This window comes from Scyliorhinus canicula, chromosome 7 (genome assembly GCF_902713615.1).
Source record: "Scyliorhinus canicula chromosome 7, sScyCan1.1, whole genome shotgun sequence".
Taxonomy (NCBI): domain Eukaryota; kingdom Metazoa; phylum Chordata; class Chondrichthyes; order Carcharhiniformes; family Scyliorhinidae; genus Scyliorhinus; species Scyliorhinus canicula.
This window is the reverse complement of record NC_052152.1, coordinates 80,399,165-80,416,605: the sequence shown is the minus strand read 5'-3', so window position 1 is coordinate 80,416,605 and position 17,441 is coordinate 80,399,165. Positions and strand designations below refer to the sequence as shown.

Sequence of the window (17,441 nt, the reverse complement as noted above, 5' to 3'; positions counted from 1 at the left end):
TGTTGAATACGGACACTGGCTTACTGTTTTGGCGTTTAAAGCTGGAGCCCTATCTCTCTGAGGTGTTTGGGGAGGATCAGACAAGCTTTGTTAAGGGTCGGCAACTGTCAGCCAATATTTGATGGCTGTTAGATGTTGTTCTCTCCCCGTCTGGTGGAGTGGAAGTACCTTTTCGAAGTTGTGGAGAGGTTTGGTATGGGGCCAAAATTAATTTTGTGGGTACAGTTACTGTATAGGGCTCAACGTACTTCCAATTAAATAGGGGGGACAAGACGGGTAACCGATTCCTGCCCATTTGCATTAGTGATTGAGCCCATAGCTTTGAGCGCGTTGGGTAAGTGGAAGGAGATAAAGAGGGGAGTGGTGGAACATAGAGTGTCCCTATATGCTGATGATCTGCTGCTTTAAGTTATGGACTTGGTCCCCACTATTGGTGAAATAATGGAGCTACTGAGGAGCTTTGCTTCATTTTCGCGTTACAAGTTGCATTTGGGAAAGAGCGAGTATTTTCTAGTAAGTCCTCCCAGGAAAGGGAACGAACTTGGGGGTGTTACATTTTTCCTTGGCCAACTCTAGCTTTAGATAGCTTGGTGTCCTGGTGGCCCAGGATTGGGCCCAGCTTCATAAATTGAACTAAATGCTGAGAAAGCATTGGGGTGGTGCAGCGACCCGCATTCCGTATGGGGACAGATAGAGGCAAAGTTGTGTCGGGGATCTAGTCTGGGTGTGTTGGTGACGGTCTTGCTTCTGTTTTCCCCAGCAAGATACTCCTTCAACCCAGTGGCCGTGTTCAGGTTAAGGATATGGAGACAATTCAGGCAGCACTTTAAGCTTGGAACTGTATCGAGGATGGCCCCTATTTGTGCTAATCACTTATGTGAGCCATCGGGACTGGACTCCACGTTTGCAGTGTGGGAAGGGAAGGGGTTTCAGAGATTCAGGGATTTGTTTGCAGAGGGACGGTTTGGCAGCTTGAAGGAATTGTCGGTGAAGTTTGAGCTTGTTGGGTTAAACTCATTCAGGTACTTCCAGATAAGGAATTTTGTACGAGGGGCCTTTCCAACATTTCCTGTGGCACCGCCAACGTCTCTGATGGAAAGGATCCTTTCACTGGCAGAGTCGGAGGAGGGTAGCACGTCTGGTATTTACAGGCAAATTCTGTCTGAGGATTCTGGCGCAGTGGATGAGGTGAAGGCAAAGTGGGAGAGGGAGTTGGGACCTATAGTTGATGTTGAGGTGTGGAGTGAGGCCCTTCGTAGGGCGAACTCCACATCTTTGTGTGTGCGGCTTAGGCTGATCCAGCTTAAGGTGGTGCATACCTGACCAAAGATAAGATGAATGTTTGCTTTCCAGAGGTAGAGGACAGGTGCGAATGGTGCTCCCGGGTCTGGCCAATTACACCCACATGTTCTGGTCTTGTCCCGAAATGGTAAGCTTCTGGGTCTCCTTTTTTTTAATAAACTTTTTATTGAGGTATTTCTTTGGCATTTCAACGACAACAAAATCAACAATATACATAACAAGAAAAATATAAACATAGTGCAAATTCCACCTCCCTCTCCCACAGGTCTTGCCATTACTCACCCCCCTAACCTACGCTAACCGAATCCCCTCCCCCCCTCTTTCTGCTGCCGATTAGTTCTCTGCTAGGAAGTCAACGAATGGTTGCCACCTCCGGGCGAACCCCAGCAGAGACCCTCTCATGGCGAACTTAATTTTCTCCAGGCAGAAGAAGCCAGCAATGTCTGAAAGCCAGGTCTCTGATTTCGGGGGCTTTGAGTCCCTCCAGGCCAGCAATATACGTCTCCAGGCTACCTGGGAAGCAAAGGCCAAAGCATCCGCCTCTCTCTCTCCTCCTGGATTCCCGGATTCTGCGATACCCCAAAAATCGCCACCTCCAGACTCATTGTCACCCTCATATTTAATACTGTGGACATGGCGTCAGCAAACCCCTGCCAAAATCCCCTCAGGTTTGGAAATGCCCAGAACATATGGGCATGATTCGCTTGCCCCCCTCGCACACTTCGCACATCTATCCTCCACCCCAAAGAATCTGCTCATCCGGGCCACTGTCATGTGAGCCCGGTGAACGACCTTAAATTGGATAAATTGGCACATGTTGCGGTAGTATTGACCCTAACGCGTCCGCCCAGAGGCTCTCCTCTATCTCTCCCCCCAGCTCCTCCTCCCACTTTTGCTTCAGCTCCTCGGTTTGCGTCTCCTCCGAACCCATAAGCTCTCTATATATGTCCGAGACACTCCCCTCCCCTATCCATCCTCTAGACTGGGTCTCCTTCTTTAGCACTTGTCAGTGATTCTGAACATTAATCTGGAGCTTTGTCCTCTGGTGGCCATTTTTCGGGTGTCGGGCTTGCCGGGGCTGCAGACGGGACTGAAGGCAGATGTTTTTGCCTTCGACTCATTAATTGCCTCGAGGCGAGTTCTGCTGGGGTAGAGGTCTCCTAATCGGCCAATGCCTTGGTATAGTTGGGTGATCTAATGGAATTCTTGTACAAGGAGAAAGTAAAGTACACCATTTGGGGGTGGGTTGATGGGTGAGACCAGAAGAGCCAGCCATTCAATACCTACTTTAAGGCATTAATCACCGTCAGTTGCTTTGGGGGCTGGGGAGGGAGTTAGAGTTTGTTTCTTTATTGTTTTCTCTCTTTTCTATGTGGATGAAGTGTGTATGGTTGATCGGGTTTTTATCATGTTAGTTATCTTTAACACCTCCTGGGAGTAATATGGATTTTGAAATCGCCACTAAAAATATTTTTAAAAAACAACTTTCTGTTGATATTTTACAATAGGTTGATCCAGCATCCATATTATCCTGATACAACATTAGCTTGCTCCCTGCTATATTTGTGACCAATTCACACAAACCCTTATCCATTCAAACTGAATGCAATTTGTGTCAATGTTGGACAGTGCTACAAAAGAGTAACAGCATTTTGATCACAGTGGTGCACACTGAGTAGTAAAATTATGCATTTATGCATCTTTTGGCATGGTGATTAGCCTGGATTTTTTCAGTCAGAAATGAGCAATGGCATTCACCACTCAGCTTGAAGAAAGATGTCCTTAAAGATCCAATAAACTCTGTGGTGTACATTTACTTTTGCCAGATATTAGGGTGAATCCAGCATCAAGTTGAGAGGTTACCCAGGCATCTGGTGACAGTGGTCTCATCAAGCAGCTGGGCAGCAAATGACATTGTAACATTCTCACAGACAGCAAACCAGGAAATAAAATGCAGATTACCCTTAATGTTTAATTAGATATTAGAGTTAAATATATAATTGGGATACACATGGGATTAAGGTAGAAATTGAAATATTGTAAACATTTAAAAATATTCAAATGTGTGCAAATTTTTCATCATGGAGAAATTTGACATTCAATAAATACAGGTATAAAATTTGATTTTCTGGGCCAGTGAGGTTGTTCTGCCATAATTATAAACATAACAGGCTATTAAAAACGCAGTTGCACCTCCTGTAACGTTTTCATAGGGTTTTAGGAAGACTAATCGCTTAAATTTGAAAGTTCTCATCAGTTCAGTGATTTCTACTTGTTACTGTCTGGAAGGACTTAAAACGGTGCATCTTATGGAAAAGTGTAACACCACTGCCATAAACCTTCTTCAAATATCTTATGATCTTCTCCATCTCAATGTTCATGCACCTTGCTTGGAATTTTTGTTCTGGGTGCTGCAGGAAGAAACATGGGCACAAAGAATCTAATCGTGGCTTCATAACCAAAACCAATTGTAAAAATTATAATTTGATGGAGGAAATAGTTCCATAATTATAGATTTGTAGGAATCTGGGCATCTTTGAAATATGGGATCAGAATCTTATGGGATGGATTTTCACAGGGTTATCACTTACTCATTTGCTGGAATGTTATCAAAAGACCAACACCAGTTAAACAACCTAAATAACATTTGTGGGATTTACTGCAATCATTCCACCAAACATGAGGCAGATCAAGAGGAGAATGCACAAAGAAATTCATCTCCTGGTGTCTACTTAAAATGGCTGCGAACACTTAACTATGTATGTAAATACACGGTAGAAAGGCGAGTTATCCATGAACAGGTTTGCAATCAGAGTGCAAATGAAATTTGAAACAGGTGGTTAATTTTTGCAATTATTAGACAAAGCAGACGCAATTCTCCCACAAAATTTCTAATTGTGGTCTCTGATGGGAGACACGGTATGAATCCCGTCGGGTGGGTTGGTGCGATCCAGATAGCAATCCACCCAGACATAGAAATTGTTTTTGGAGATACGTGTGTTTTGCACCGGTATTGAGAGGGGCAAGACCTAAATACACTGGCAAGTCCGGCTTCACAGAGATCCCATCTCAACATTAAGGGACAGACCACCTTCCACCTCCTGCCCCCACAGACATCGCAACACCCCGTGGACAAGGGGAACCCCCCAACTCTTGATCGCAGAGGGCAACTATGAAATGTTCGGGTCATCCCCTCCTTCTCCCTCTCACACCGCACAGGCATCAGGGTTACCTGACTTCCTACTTCCCATCAATCACTGGCATCAACCCTCTTTTCTCCCATCCTCCCTCCCCATTCATGCCTTTGTTACCTTTATTCAAATCCACCCTTGCTCCGTCTGCCACATTCTACTCTTTAAATGTGAGATCATCCAAAACCTGCTGTCCTTGTCCTTATTTTCACCAGCTCCTGCTTAACTATCAACCCTTTGCTCACTGATCTACATTGATTCCCAGTCAAACAATGCCTTGATTTTTGAAATTACCATCCTTTTCAAGTTCCTCCATGGTTTCACCTCATCCTATTACTGTAATCTACTCCAGCTCCACAACCCTTCCAAGATATCTTCAAACTTCCAAACACCCTTTCACTCTGTGATCCTTGTGCTATTTGAAGCCAGGTATTCGCAACAAGGCTCAAAGAGCATTAGCCCACTGGAGGCAAAGTGATGAGACCAGTCAGTCCAGCAGAAAGAAACCCTCCGACCATCCCCACTGACCACCTGGCAGAATGAACAAAATGCAGTACTGGATGTAGAGTAGAAACAATAAAAGCCAGAATCCATCCCTTGTAATCAATTGTGAAATTGTTGGTGTCACAGCAGGTCCGATGAAACAGACAACCCCGCCTCACATAGGGGCTGGTTTAGCTCACCAGGCTAAATCGCTAGCTTTTAAAGCAGACCAAACAGGCCAGCAGCACGGTTCGATTCCCGTACCAGCCTCCCTGGACAGGCGCCGGAATGTGGCGACTAGGGGCTTTCACAGTAACTTCATTGAAGCCTACTCGTGACAATAAGCGATTTTCATTTCATTTCATTCATTGAGAGGTGGATGGCCTCTCCCCAGTGTGAATTCGCTGGTGTGTCTGCAGGGTGGTTAACTGAGTAAATCCTTTCCCACACTGAGAGCAGGTGAATGGTGTTTCCCCAGTGTGAACTCGCTGGTGTGACTGCAGGATGAATGCTCATCTACATGTGGACTCTTGATGATTTCTGATTTTAATCAGTTTGCTACATGTTGCCATGCCTTCAGTTGGCAATACACACTGCTCTGGAATACCTTCCTTAAACCTATCCACCGTCATTCTTTCTCGTTTTAAGATACTTCATAAAACCTACCTTTTTGACTGAACTTTTGGCCGTCTGCCTTAATATTTTATGATGTCGTTCAGTATCTAGTTTTGTTTTATGGTGCTTTTGTGAAGTGCCTTGGAATTTTTTTTAAAAACAAGACGTGCCAAATAAATAGGAGCAGTAATTGTTGTTGAAAAAATTCCAGGATGTGGGTGAAGCACATGAAAGCACAGCCGCCAATGGTAGAGCTTTTTAAAATTACGGCTAGACAAGAGACCAGATTTTGAAGTAAGCAGAGATCATGAAAGATTGTGCAGCTGAAAAAGTTTACATAGATAGGAGGGGCAAGTCATAGAGGGACTTGAAAACAAGGATGGAGGCCAATGGCCATTGCTTTTTTGGGTGGCATGGCAGCACAGTGGTTAGCACTGCTGCCACACAGCGCCAGGAGCCCGGATTCAATTCCGGCCTTGGATGACTGCCTGTGTGGAATTTTCACTTTCTTCACATGTCTGCGTGGATTTCCAAAGATGTGCAAGTTAGGTTGTTTGGCTATGCTAAATTGCCCCTTAGTGTCCAAGGATGTGTAGATTAGGTGGGGTTATGGGAATGGGAAGGGAGTCGGCCTAGATAGGGTGCACTTTCAGAGTGTCAGCAGAGACTCGATGGGCTGTGGCCTCCTTCTGCATTGTAGGAATTCTATGGTTCTCTGAAACCTTCTCAGAATGGGAAACAATTTGTCCGCAAAGGGAGCGGAGATGAGTGAATGAGATGTGATGCAAGGTAGGATGTGGGCATCCGATTTTTGAATTCTCACAAGTTTATGAAAGATGGAATTTGGAAATATGGCTCAGAGATTATTGGAATAGTAAACTCTAGATGTAACAAATGTACATTTTCACAGCAGTTGAGCTGAGCTGGAGCAGAGCCCAGTGATGTTATGAGTTGGAAGTGGACTGTTTTAGGGATGGCATGGATATGTAGTATGAAACTCATCTCCAGTTCAAACTCGATATTAAGATTGCTAAACTTCTTCAGACCATAAGAAATAGGAATAGGATTAGGCCTTGCTCAGCCATTTAATGAGATCATGGCAGACATTTACCAGTAGGAGGGATGGTCGGTTGAGAATGGAATCAAAGCAGAGGGAAGAGAATTTGTGATAGAGACTAAACAGAATGGAATGGCTTTGGTCTTGCAAATATTTAGTGAGAGGAAAGTTCTGTTTGTCCAACATTGGATATCAGACAAATCAGAGGAGTCAAGAGAGCTGGTGATCAGGTGGAGCAAAATGTCAACAGCATACATTAGAAAACCGATGGGTATTTTTTAGATGATGGCGCCAAGGGGCAGCATGTAGAAGAGAAATAAGAGAAGGGCCAGGTACTAATCCAACATGTTTTATTTCTGATAAGTCATTATCATAGTAAGTCTCCTCTCAGGTTTCCTGAATATGTAGGGTAATATTTTTATCCTTAAAAAAATTGCTTCCAAAGCATATGGGTAGACAAAAGGAATGCAAAGCTGGCAAAAAGCTCTGAAGAATCTAACATTGTTCCTTATATTTAACATTGATGTGAATATTCTGTTATGACATAAACTATATCTACCATAAGCTCAATCTTTCACAATATTTCCATAGCATATCTTGCTTATCTGAAATTGAGTGTATTGTGTTGTGAAAATGGAGCCATGAGCTACATTTTGCAAGAACTTCCTTTGTCCTTAGCGAGCAGTGAATATACTGTACAACATTGGCAGCTGGTGATATTGGGAAGGAAGAAGGTGAGAGAGCGAATGATCTCCAAAAGAGAGGTTATTAAGTATAACTAGAAGTCCTCCTGTTTGTCATGTTGTATGTCTGCAAATTTTCTGCTGCCTGTGAAGACAGAGTTATTATTATATAATATTTATTACCTTTTGTAATGTCTGACCATTAGGGAAATGTTTTGGGAATAAAGTAGTTAAAGTGTCAAACTTAACACCTGTGACACAAAAGGCTTCTTTGGCATTTATGCCCTACTAGTGTGGCTTGTTCATTTATAAACTAAGTTTATTTCCATTGTAATGTTTTGCCACAGAAGTCGTTCAGGCAGAGACATAATCTAACACTTTCTGAAAAACTATGAGGAGGATTCTTTCAGATACATTATAATATTGAAGTCCAGATAAAATCATGTCGACATCTCTCATCCGATTTTGTTCGGTTACATTAATTTTGCTTTTGTGTCGCATTCATTCTTGTTAATAAATTTGGTTTCCAACTTCAACCAAAACTACGTCACAGTGGCTGGAGTGGCATGGTGGCACAGTGGTTGGCTGCTGCCTCACAGCCCCAGGGACTCGGGTTCAATTCCGGCCTTGGGTCACTAACTGTGTGGAGTATGCATATTCTCCCTCCGTGAGTTTCCTCTGGGTGCTTTGGTTTCCTCTCACAGTCCAAAGATGTGTAGGTTAGGTGGATTGGCCATTTTTAAATTGCGCCTAGGTATCCACAGATGTGTAAGTTAGGTTAAGGGGTGATTGGGATAGGGCAAGGGAGTGAACTGGGTGAAGTGTTCTTTCAGCGAATCGGTGCAGACTTGATGCGCCAAATGACCTCCATCTGCACTGCAGAGATTCTATATAAGAACAGGAGAAGCCTATTCACTCCCTTGAGCCTGTTTGCTATGCCATTGATTAGATCATGGCTGATCTGTTCCACAACTCATTTCTCGATTTTACCCCATATCGCTTTATAATCTTTCCGAGCAAAAAGTTATAGATTTCCATCTTGTAAATTTTAGTGAGAGGTCTTGTGACACAATGGGTAGGGTAACTGCTGCTCTGGGTTCAAGTCTGTAATAATTCCAGGAGGTGCTGAGCAGAAGGCCAAGCTGGTTTATTTTAAACTGAAAATAAAGCTGCTACCGTGGCACGCAAAACAAGCGTCCCAGCCCAGGACTATCAGGAACTGCTGGGCTGGACCTAGGAGCTACATTTAAAGGTCCTGCTAATGAGCCCCAGCTGGCATGCCTCCGCTCACTCAGCACAGAAACTCATTCTACAAAGCACAGGGGGGGGGGGGTCAATCAGCAATCCCCCATGGTCGTCGTGAGGGTTATCACAAAGTCCCACTTAATGACTCGATGGCCAAGGAAGGTGTGTTCGTAACATGGCCAAACGAGTTGAGTATCAATCTGAAAATCCGATTTGGAATCTGTCTCTGTCTCTGCCTTACCCATTTTGGACCTGCTTATGAAAACTATCCTGTTGCTGTGAACAAAAGCTGTATTAACCTGTATCAGAAACGCTTCCAAAAATAGACAAGCAAGCAACGTCTTTCACTTGCTTGGACCTGACTGAAGCCATTTGGAACAAATTGCTGCAGAATATTTTACCTACGGACTTGATGAGTTGACCAAATAAGATTTCAATGTCTCAGCATATCTCTACGACGCGGGTGTGAGGAGTGTGGTTGAAGAGAAGGAAAAGTGTGCTTGCGTAATTCAAATAAGCTAAGATTGTTAGAGATTGCACTCCGGACAGTATTTCTTACAAAACAAAATCACAACAGATTAAATTTCCCCGACGAGCTTAGGTCATTTCAGTTAAGTTCCTGTAACGGTTCATAATCACATGAATAATGTTAGTTTTTATTATCTTCTTAAAATGGTTTGACATGCCCGTACATGCCAAAATGCAAAACTCAGAATAGCTTCAAGTAGCTTCAAAATAGCTGACAATTCAAAAACAATTCACATTGAAAAACAGCCTTGAACAAAGGTTTACAAGTAAAGCAACTGCTCCATAGCAAATTAAGAAGTACAGTTGCTTTTTTGAGTTGTAGTTCAACATTTTATTTAGTGTTTTGGGTTAACATTCCACAACTTAACATTTAAAAAAATTAAACTGGAACATTGTGTATAACATACGAAACGTACCAGTAATAATGAGTGCAACAGGACAAAAACTGCAGCTGTAGCCACACCTAATATCGAATCAATTCCGTCATAGCGACTGGGGCTAGTGGGTAGATCACAAAAGTGCAGTCATTTGACAAAGAAAATCAGCTGTGCTCACACAAAAATAATTTGTTCATGAGTTATGGGGTCACCTGGCTCCAGTTTTAACATTGTTTGGTGCATCTTTTTGAACTGTGGTTCAATATTTGGAGCCCCAAAAAATCTAAAATGATCATTTGCATTCCCTTGAAATACTGTATTAAGATAACAGTAATTGTTATGTGTGTTGGTGAAATGAGGAAGTGCCTAAAGCTAACCATCTGGTGAAGAGACTAGTGTTAAAGTGCTGATAAATAAGATGCTCCAATCCAAGAAGCCGTCGTTACAAATTGTATATAATGAAACATCTTCTCTGGCATTGATTCTGTGTAAAACTATAGAGAGGGAACATAATCATACAAGTCTAAAGTGCATTTTTAAATGCTTTAGTTGATTATGATTTTGAGATTTCATTTTTTGCCTTTGAACAAAACCGTTGTTGTCTCCTGATTTCCTTCAATTTTTGCAAAAATTACCTTTTTCCTCTCATACACAAACAGTCGTAGTGAGGCTTTGTATTTATACGTAAGCAGCTCAAATGCAAACTCAAAGCATTAATTGTCCATGAAAAACACAAATGTTTGACATATATGTGCCTGACACAGTCAATAATCAACTCCTGTGTCTGAAGTGTGAACAATACACCCTGGATGCGAGATATAAATAATATCTATCCGTCCCCCATCCATCCATCTATCTTTACATCAAATTGAAATGTTTGTTTCATATGTACTTTGATTAATAATTCATGTTAGACTAATTAAATTATTATGCTTCCTTTGCCATTTTCAAATGGCTGAAGAAATTACTGATGGTTCCCCCTCACAGTGAGGAACGTAGCAGTCGGGGCTCATGAGAAATATTGATTTTCGTGGGGGGGGGGGGGGGGGGGGCTGGTTTGTGAGCTGAGTATTTATTTTACATATATTGCTAATCCCTCCCAATGCTCGAGAATTCTTTGAATTGTTCAACTCCACTCTTGATAAAATTGAACCATGAGTCCGCTACCTATTTAGTGCAGTGGTGTGACAACATCCTGGTTGGCCAGCACTTCCTCGGGATGAGGTCTGCTGAAAGAATTTCCCTATTATTCTAAGCGCCTCTACTTGCTCTGGGAGATGCAAAAAAAATGCCATGTCATTAAAAGAGGAGCAGTATTGTTCCCAATATATTTTCCTCAATCAAAACCATCAAAAGTGATCACAGAATTATTACATTGCAGAAGGAGGCAATCCAGCTCAAGGTGTCTGCTCTAAATGAGCACTTCACCTCGTGCCACTCTCCTGTCTTCTCCCTGTAACACTACACATTCTTCCTTTTCAGATAGCTACTTTTGTGAGGGCCACGAATAATTCAGCACAAGTTTGTGGAGTCAAACAGAAAGTAACTTTATTTACAAGAATATGGACACAGGGCCAGTAGTTCACTACTGGCTCCCTCTCTAGCCAGTACCATACTGCCAACTCTATTTATACAGCTGCACTGCCCCCCCCTCCCCCCCCCCCCTCATATTCATCAAGTAACATGGGGTAATCAATTGTCCCCAGCCAATAGGATCCAGGCAGGTTATAACAACTACCTAATTCGCTTTTGAATGCTTTGATTGAACCTACCTCCACCACACTCTCGGGAAGTGTGTTCCTGATCTTAACCACTTCCTGCGTGGAAACAATTTTTCTCATATTGCTTTTCCTTCTTTTGCCAATTATTTTAAATCTACGCCTTCTAATTCTCAATCCTTTCATTAGTTGAACAGTTTCTCCCTCTCTACCCTGTACCAACTGAAGGAGGAGAGTTTTCAATATATCAACATTTGTTTTAAAACTCTAGTTATCCACCAAGTGCCGAAGGAATTAAAATCTTTTGTATTGATCTGTGGCACATAAGCTGATAACTGTAGGAAATCACTCCAAGGCCACATCTTGTTGGTGATGGGGCCCCAGGAAAAGGAAGCCACAGATAGTAGGGATGGCAATAACAATGTGGGATCGTTCACCATTTTGCTCTGGTGCCAAATTGTCTGGAGTAGACAGAAAGGGATGCATAATCACAGAGAACTCTTTATTGCTGAAACATTCTTACCTCAGTGGAAAATACATTATAATTTAGTGGAGTTGGGAGAAGAGATGATTGATTCGTAGAGGCCTGATAATGAAAAAATAGTGCTAAATATTGGAGGACAGCATGTACATATCTTTGTATTGATTGGATATTATAATTAAGTAAATGTGCCTCTGTTATGATTGGTTAATTGTTCTCATATGCTATGCATGATGTAAATCTAATCCATAGCCATGACTGGACATAGATAACCAGTAACAACTGATTGCTATACGCTAATTTCTTGTAATTAAATCTGAAGTATAACCATTTGTGTAATCTTTGAATCAGGGCTCTCTGACATGTCTACTTGGAAAATTAGCAACCCGTGCTATAGCTCACAATAAAGCTCTTAATTGTAACTCCAAAGAATCTCAATTTGGTTTCTCATGAGCAGGAGAGTGAAGTACGCTTAAGCCAAATATTAGTTATTTTCTCCGTAACATCGACCCCTCATGTTTTGAATGCCTCTGTCAAATCTCTTCTCAGCCTGCTTTTCTCCAAGGAAAACAGTCATAAATTCTCTGATCTATCTTCATAACTGAAGTTTGGCATCCTTGGAACCATTCTCGTGATTTTATTTGCACCGTCTCTAATGCTTTCATATCTATGCTAAGGTGCAGCATTCAGAACTGGACGTAGTATTACAGCTGAGGCTGAACTAGTGTCTTATACAATTCTGCATAACCTCCTTACTCAAGTATTTTTTGCTGCTATTAAGAAAGCCTGGATACTGTATGCATTATTAAGCACTCTCTCAACTTGCCCTGCCACCTTCAATAAATTATGCACATATACACCCAGGTATCACTGCTCCTTCAGAGTTGTACCCTTTATTTTATGTTGACTTTGATTCCCCATTTCTTCACGCTGGCGGGATTCTTCAATTCAACTGCAGCGAATGGAGATTTGGCTGAGCGCCAAGATCGCCGTCCTTGCTGGCAGCAGTAGCAAGGCAGACACAAGACTGAGAATTCCGCCCATTGTCTCTCCATGTTCTTCCGACCAAAACAAATCCATTCACATTTCTCCACAATTAACTTCATCTGCAACCGTCTGCCAATTCCACAAACTTGTGTGTGTCATTTTGAAGTTTTATGCTATCCTCCTCACAATTCACAAGTCTTACGATTTTCGCCTTATCCACAAATATTGAAATTATGCCCTTTACACCAAGGCTAGCTCATTAATATATATTAAGAAAAGCAAGGGTCCCAACACTGATCCTTGGAGAAATCCACCAACAGCCTTCCTCCAGCCCGAGAAACATCCATTAACCACAAGTCTGTTTCCTCTCAGCCAATTCCATATCCGTGTTGCTACTGTTCTTTTTATTCCATGGCCTATAACTTTGCTCACGGGTCTGTTGTGTGGCATGCTCTCCACAACCCTTTTGTGTTATCTATTCAAAATCTTCAACATGTTAGTTAAACAGTTTTATTTTAAAAACTCTAGGATCGCATTCCTTAATTAACTTGCATGTGTCATGTGATGATTAATTATGTTGCAATTATTGTTTCTCGTGGTTTCCCCTCACTGAAGTTAAACAGACTGCATACAGTTGCTGGACTTATTTCTACACCCTTGAACAAGAGTGTAACATTTGCAATTTTCCAGACCTCTGGCAACACCAAGTCCAAGGAAGACCATAAACATTATGGCCAGTGCCTCTGCAACTTTCACTCTTCCTTCTCTCACAATCTTTGGATGCATCTCATCCAGTTTTGCTGCCTTAACAACATTAAATGCAGGCAGCCAATCCAATACCACCACCTTATCAATTTTAAGCCCTTCTAGTGACTGAATTACCTCCATTTTCAGCATGGCCTGTGTAGCATCTTCTTCCGTGGTGAAGGCAAATGCAAAGTATTGATTTAATATCTCAACTATGCCCTGTGCCTCCATTTGTAGATCCCCCTTTGGTGCTAGTCTTTTACCACCCTTTTACTATTTATATGCTGTAGAAGACTTTTGGATTCCCTGTTTAGGTTGTTTGCTAATCTCTTTTCATACTCCCTCTCATTTCCTTTTTACCTCCTTTCTGAATCTTCTATATTCAACCTGATTCACAGTTGTACTTTTTCCTTGACATCTGCCATAAGTACTCTTTTCTCTCTGTTAGTTTCTGTCTCTTTTGACATCCAGGGAGTTCTGCATTTGTTTGCCGTGCCTTTCCCTTTCAAGGGTACATATCTCTACCTTAGTTTATATCTCTTTTCTCATCCAGGGAACTCTGAGTTTGTTTACCGTACCTTTTCCTTTCAAGGGATCATACCTAAAATATGCCCGAACTATCTCTTCTTTGAAGCAAGTCCATTGTTCAACTCCCATTTTGCCTGCCATACTTTGACTCCAATTTATTTAGCCCAGATCATTTCTTACCCCAAAAAAGGTGGCTTTCCTTCAGTTAATTATTCTTACCCTGGAGTGTTCTTTTTTCTATTCTATAATCAGCTTACATTTTTATGATACGATTATCACTGTCTTCTCAATGTTATCCTGGCACTTGATCTACTTGGACCACCTTTTTCCATGAATCAGATCTAGTCTCATTCAAATGTTTCACTGATTGTTGTCTGTGGGACCTATCTGTGTGAAAATAATCTAAATCAGCATTCTGCATAAAAGTAATAAATTCCTTTGACACACCTTGGAACATGAACAATTTAATATATAATGCAAGGGTTATTTCTTCCTTTATTGTGTGTATATTGTTACAATCCCAGTTGATCTTATAACTGAACTGGAAGAGCCCCAACGGAAGAATGGCTCAAATTCCGTAACATTTACTTTTTTTTGTATAAAACATTGAGAAAAACACCAATATTTTTAACAAATGCACACAGATTTTAAGATTAACATGGATTACAAAGTACATCTTAAACTCCAATGGTCCCATGAACACAAAGTGTCTTTTTCAGTGCACAAGATGACTGTGGTCAAATACACACATTCTGCTCTGAACCCATGCTCGTGTTGGTGGATTTCCCCTCAGAACCCGTCCCAGATGATTGTCATAGGAAAGTTTCCAACTCCACTCCCAAAAACGCGCATTAAAATCTCTCTCACAATAATGCTTCCCCTTAGGGTTTTGCATTCAGAACTCCAGTCCAGGTTTTCTAAATTACTCTTTTAAACAGAGCTTCCAGTCTACTTTTAACAATGATTCCCTTTCAGCTTTTACACCAGTCTCTTGGTCTTGACTGCTGTACAAATTGCTCACAATTGCTTTAACTCTGAATTCCCAGACTGTATTAAAATTTAACTTTGAAATCGATTGTCCCACTTTAAATTTCATTATTACAATTGTTCCTTTAACTCAGAACCCCTTATTTGCTTTTCTTTGATTTTTGTCTGATAAATACCTTGGTTTCTGTTCTCAACTTCAGTCATCTTAAGAAATGTTCTGTGGCCTGCTTTCCGGGTTATATGGACTTAACTGGTACTCGAAGACACCTGCCTGTTTGCAACTCTTGTTCTGTCCAGCCTTTCTTCTGGTAGAGTGAGAGAAGTTCATTCCCCAGTTTCCTGTCTCCAACAGCCAACAAATTCAGCTAACAATAAGAACAACGAAAATCTCTTCCCTCCTGAAATTGGGCCCCTGTTGTTAAGCAATGCCTTATCTTTCTCTTGTTTATTCTTCATGCTGCAACCCTCTCTCGGCACAATAGAATCACAGTGGGAACTTTATCAACCTCCACACAAACAAACACGTTTGTCCAGCATGACAACATTTTTACCCTTCCAGGCACAGAAATATTAAATTTTTTTTTTTTTTTTTTTTATAAATTTAGATTAGCCAATTATTTTTTCTAATTAAGGGGCAATTTAGCGTGGCCAATTCACCTACTCTGCACATTTTTGGGTTGTGGGGGCGAAACCCACGCAGACACGGGGAGAATGTGCAAACTCCACACGGACAGTGACCCAGAGCCGGGATCGAACCTGGGACCTCAGCGCCGTGAGGCGGTTGTGCTAACCACTAGGCCACCGTGCTGCCCTCAGAAATATTAAATTAAACACACTTAAAACTATCCCTTATTTTTATGTTTACTATTATAAATACAAATCTCTTTCGTTCTCCTTACAGCATATACTTAAAATATGGATTTGACTTGATAATTTAAATTGTGAGCTACCATTGAACTGGGATTCAATGTGAACTTCGTTCAAAAATACAAATTCATAGTGTAAATTCGGAAAATATGCTGAGAATATCAGATGTTAATGCATCCACAAGCAAACCTCATGGCATTTTTGAAAATTCAGCCATTCTACAACCACTGGTGGATTTGTGATTTTTTACGTGGGTTAGTTTTATTATTATATCAGTGACAATCAATCTAAAAACCAATGTATTTTCTATATGGATTTTAAAATTCTGTCATATGGGAATTTTGCCTTTACATCGATTACCCTCCTTCTCCAGGCCACTCTGCAAGACTTGGACCAAAAGCGCCCTCAGCTGGATGAGCTCATTACTGCAGCACAGAACCTGAAGAACAAAACAACCAATCAGGAGGCTCGAGCAATCATTACAGATCGCAGTAAGTAACCTGAATAGATAAACAAATGGATAAATTGTGTCTCTCTTCATATCCTTTATTGGAGTGGCTTAATTTAAATCCTTATTAGCTTCCTTGATAATTAATATTCAATATCTTGGAGATTGAAGAAACAATGAGCACATGCTGTTGTGGTACATACAACAAATATGGAGAATGGAACTGTTATTCAGCATTGACACAGCCGCGTGCCTGAGCTTCCACAAATCTTTTCTAAGTTCATGAAATGGGTAAGGTATGCTAAGACAGTGAGCTGCTGAGACATTCAAAACGTTCCTATTTTCAATCTTCACTTTTTGTTGAGAAGGTGTAACTCAGCTGGAGCAGAAGGAAGGACAGTGCTAGTGACCCCAGTGGGCTGGAAAAGCCAAGATCCTGCAGCTAATTGCTTGTCTGGTGAATGTCAAGTGAGCATTAGGTCAAACCCCTCGGTCCGGGTCTTCAATACTCCAATGTATAAAAGAAACATGACAATGTAAATATTTAAGAACGATTGTAACTTAAAGTAGGCTAGCTGTGTCATGTCATCCCAATTGAATTGAAGAAAGACAAGTGAATGTGTAACTTTGATGGGAGTGTACAGTCAAGACAATTTGAAATGTTCTGTAATGTTTATTATAAATTTCATTTAGGTCAGGCTAAACTACGGCCCGCCAAAGGTCTTTATGCGGACCACCAAGTCATTTTTTAAAAAAAATTTTAAAATTAAAAAAAAAAATATTTTTTTTTAAGGTTAATGGGGGGGGGGGGGGCTGTTGGGTTACTTACTGGTATAGGGTGGATACGTTGACTTGAGTAGGGTGATCATTGCTCGGCACAACATCGAGGGCCGAAGAGCCTGTTCTGTGCTGTACTGTTCTATGTTCTGTGTTCTATATGAGGCGCCCAGAATCATAACCGGGTGAAGTAATTATTTTACTTAATATACTATGCGGCCCTTTAAAATTGTGAATTTCTGAATGTGGCCCTTGCACGGAAAAGTTTGCCCACCCCTGGGCTAAACAGTGACGGGTCAACAACAAAACAGCATGGTGCCACTTATTCAACAGCATATATAAGGGAAGAGGTTTTAATGCCAGATTTTGCATTACATATATATATTGGGACAAGCAGACAAGTACATTTCAGAAAGGTAG

General features: G+C 41.4%; 1 protein-coding gene across 10 annotated transcripts in view; it reads left to right on the top strand.

Moving 5' to 3' along the window:
* The window catches only part of dmd (dystrophin), a 2,667,466-nt gene that overhangs the window by 2,082,212 nt on the left and 567,813 nt on the right, over nt 1-17,441 (top strand). For all 10 annotated transcript variants that reach the window (XM_038802261.1, XM_038802266.1, XM_038802267.1 and 7 more), the window contains one exon: nt 16,170-16,287. In XM_038802261.1, coding sequence (XP_038658189.1) covers nt 16,170-16,287 — 118 coding nt within the window. The remainder of the gene's footprint in view (nt 1-16,169; nt 16,288-17,441) is intronic.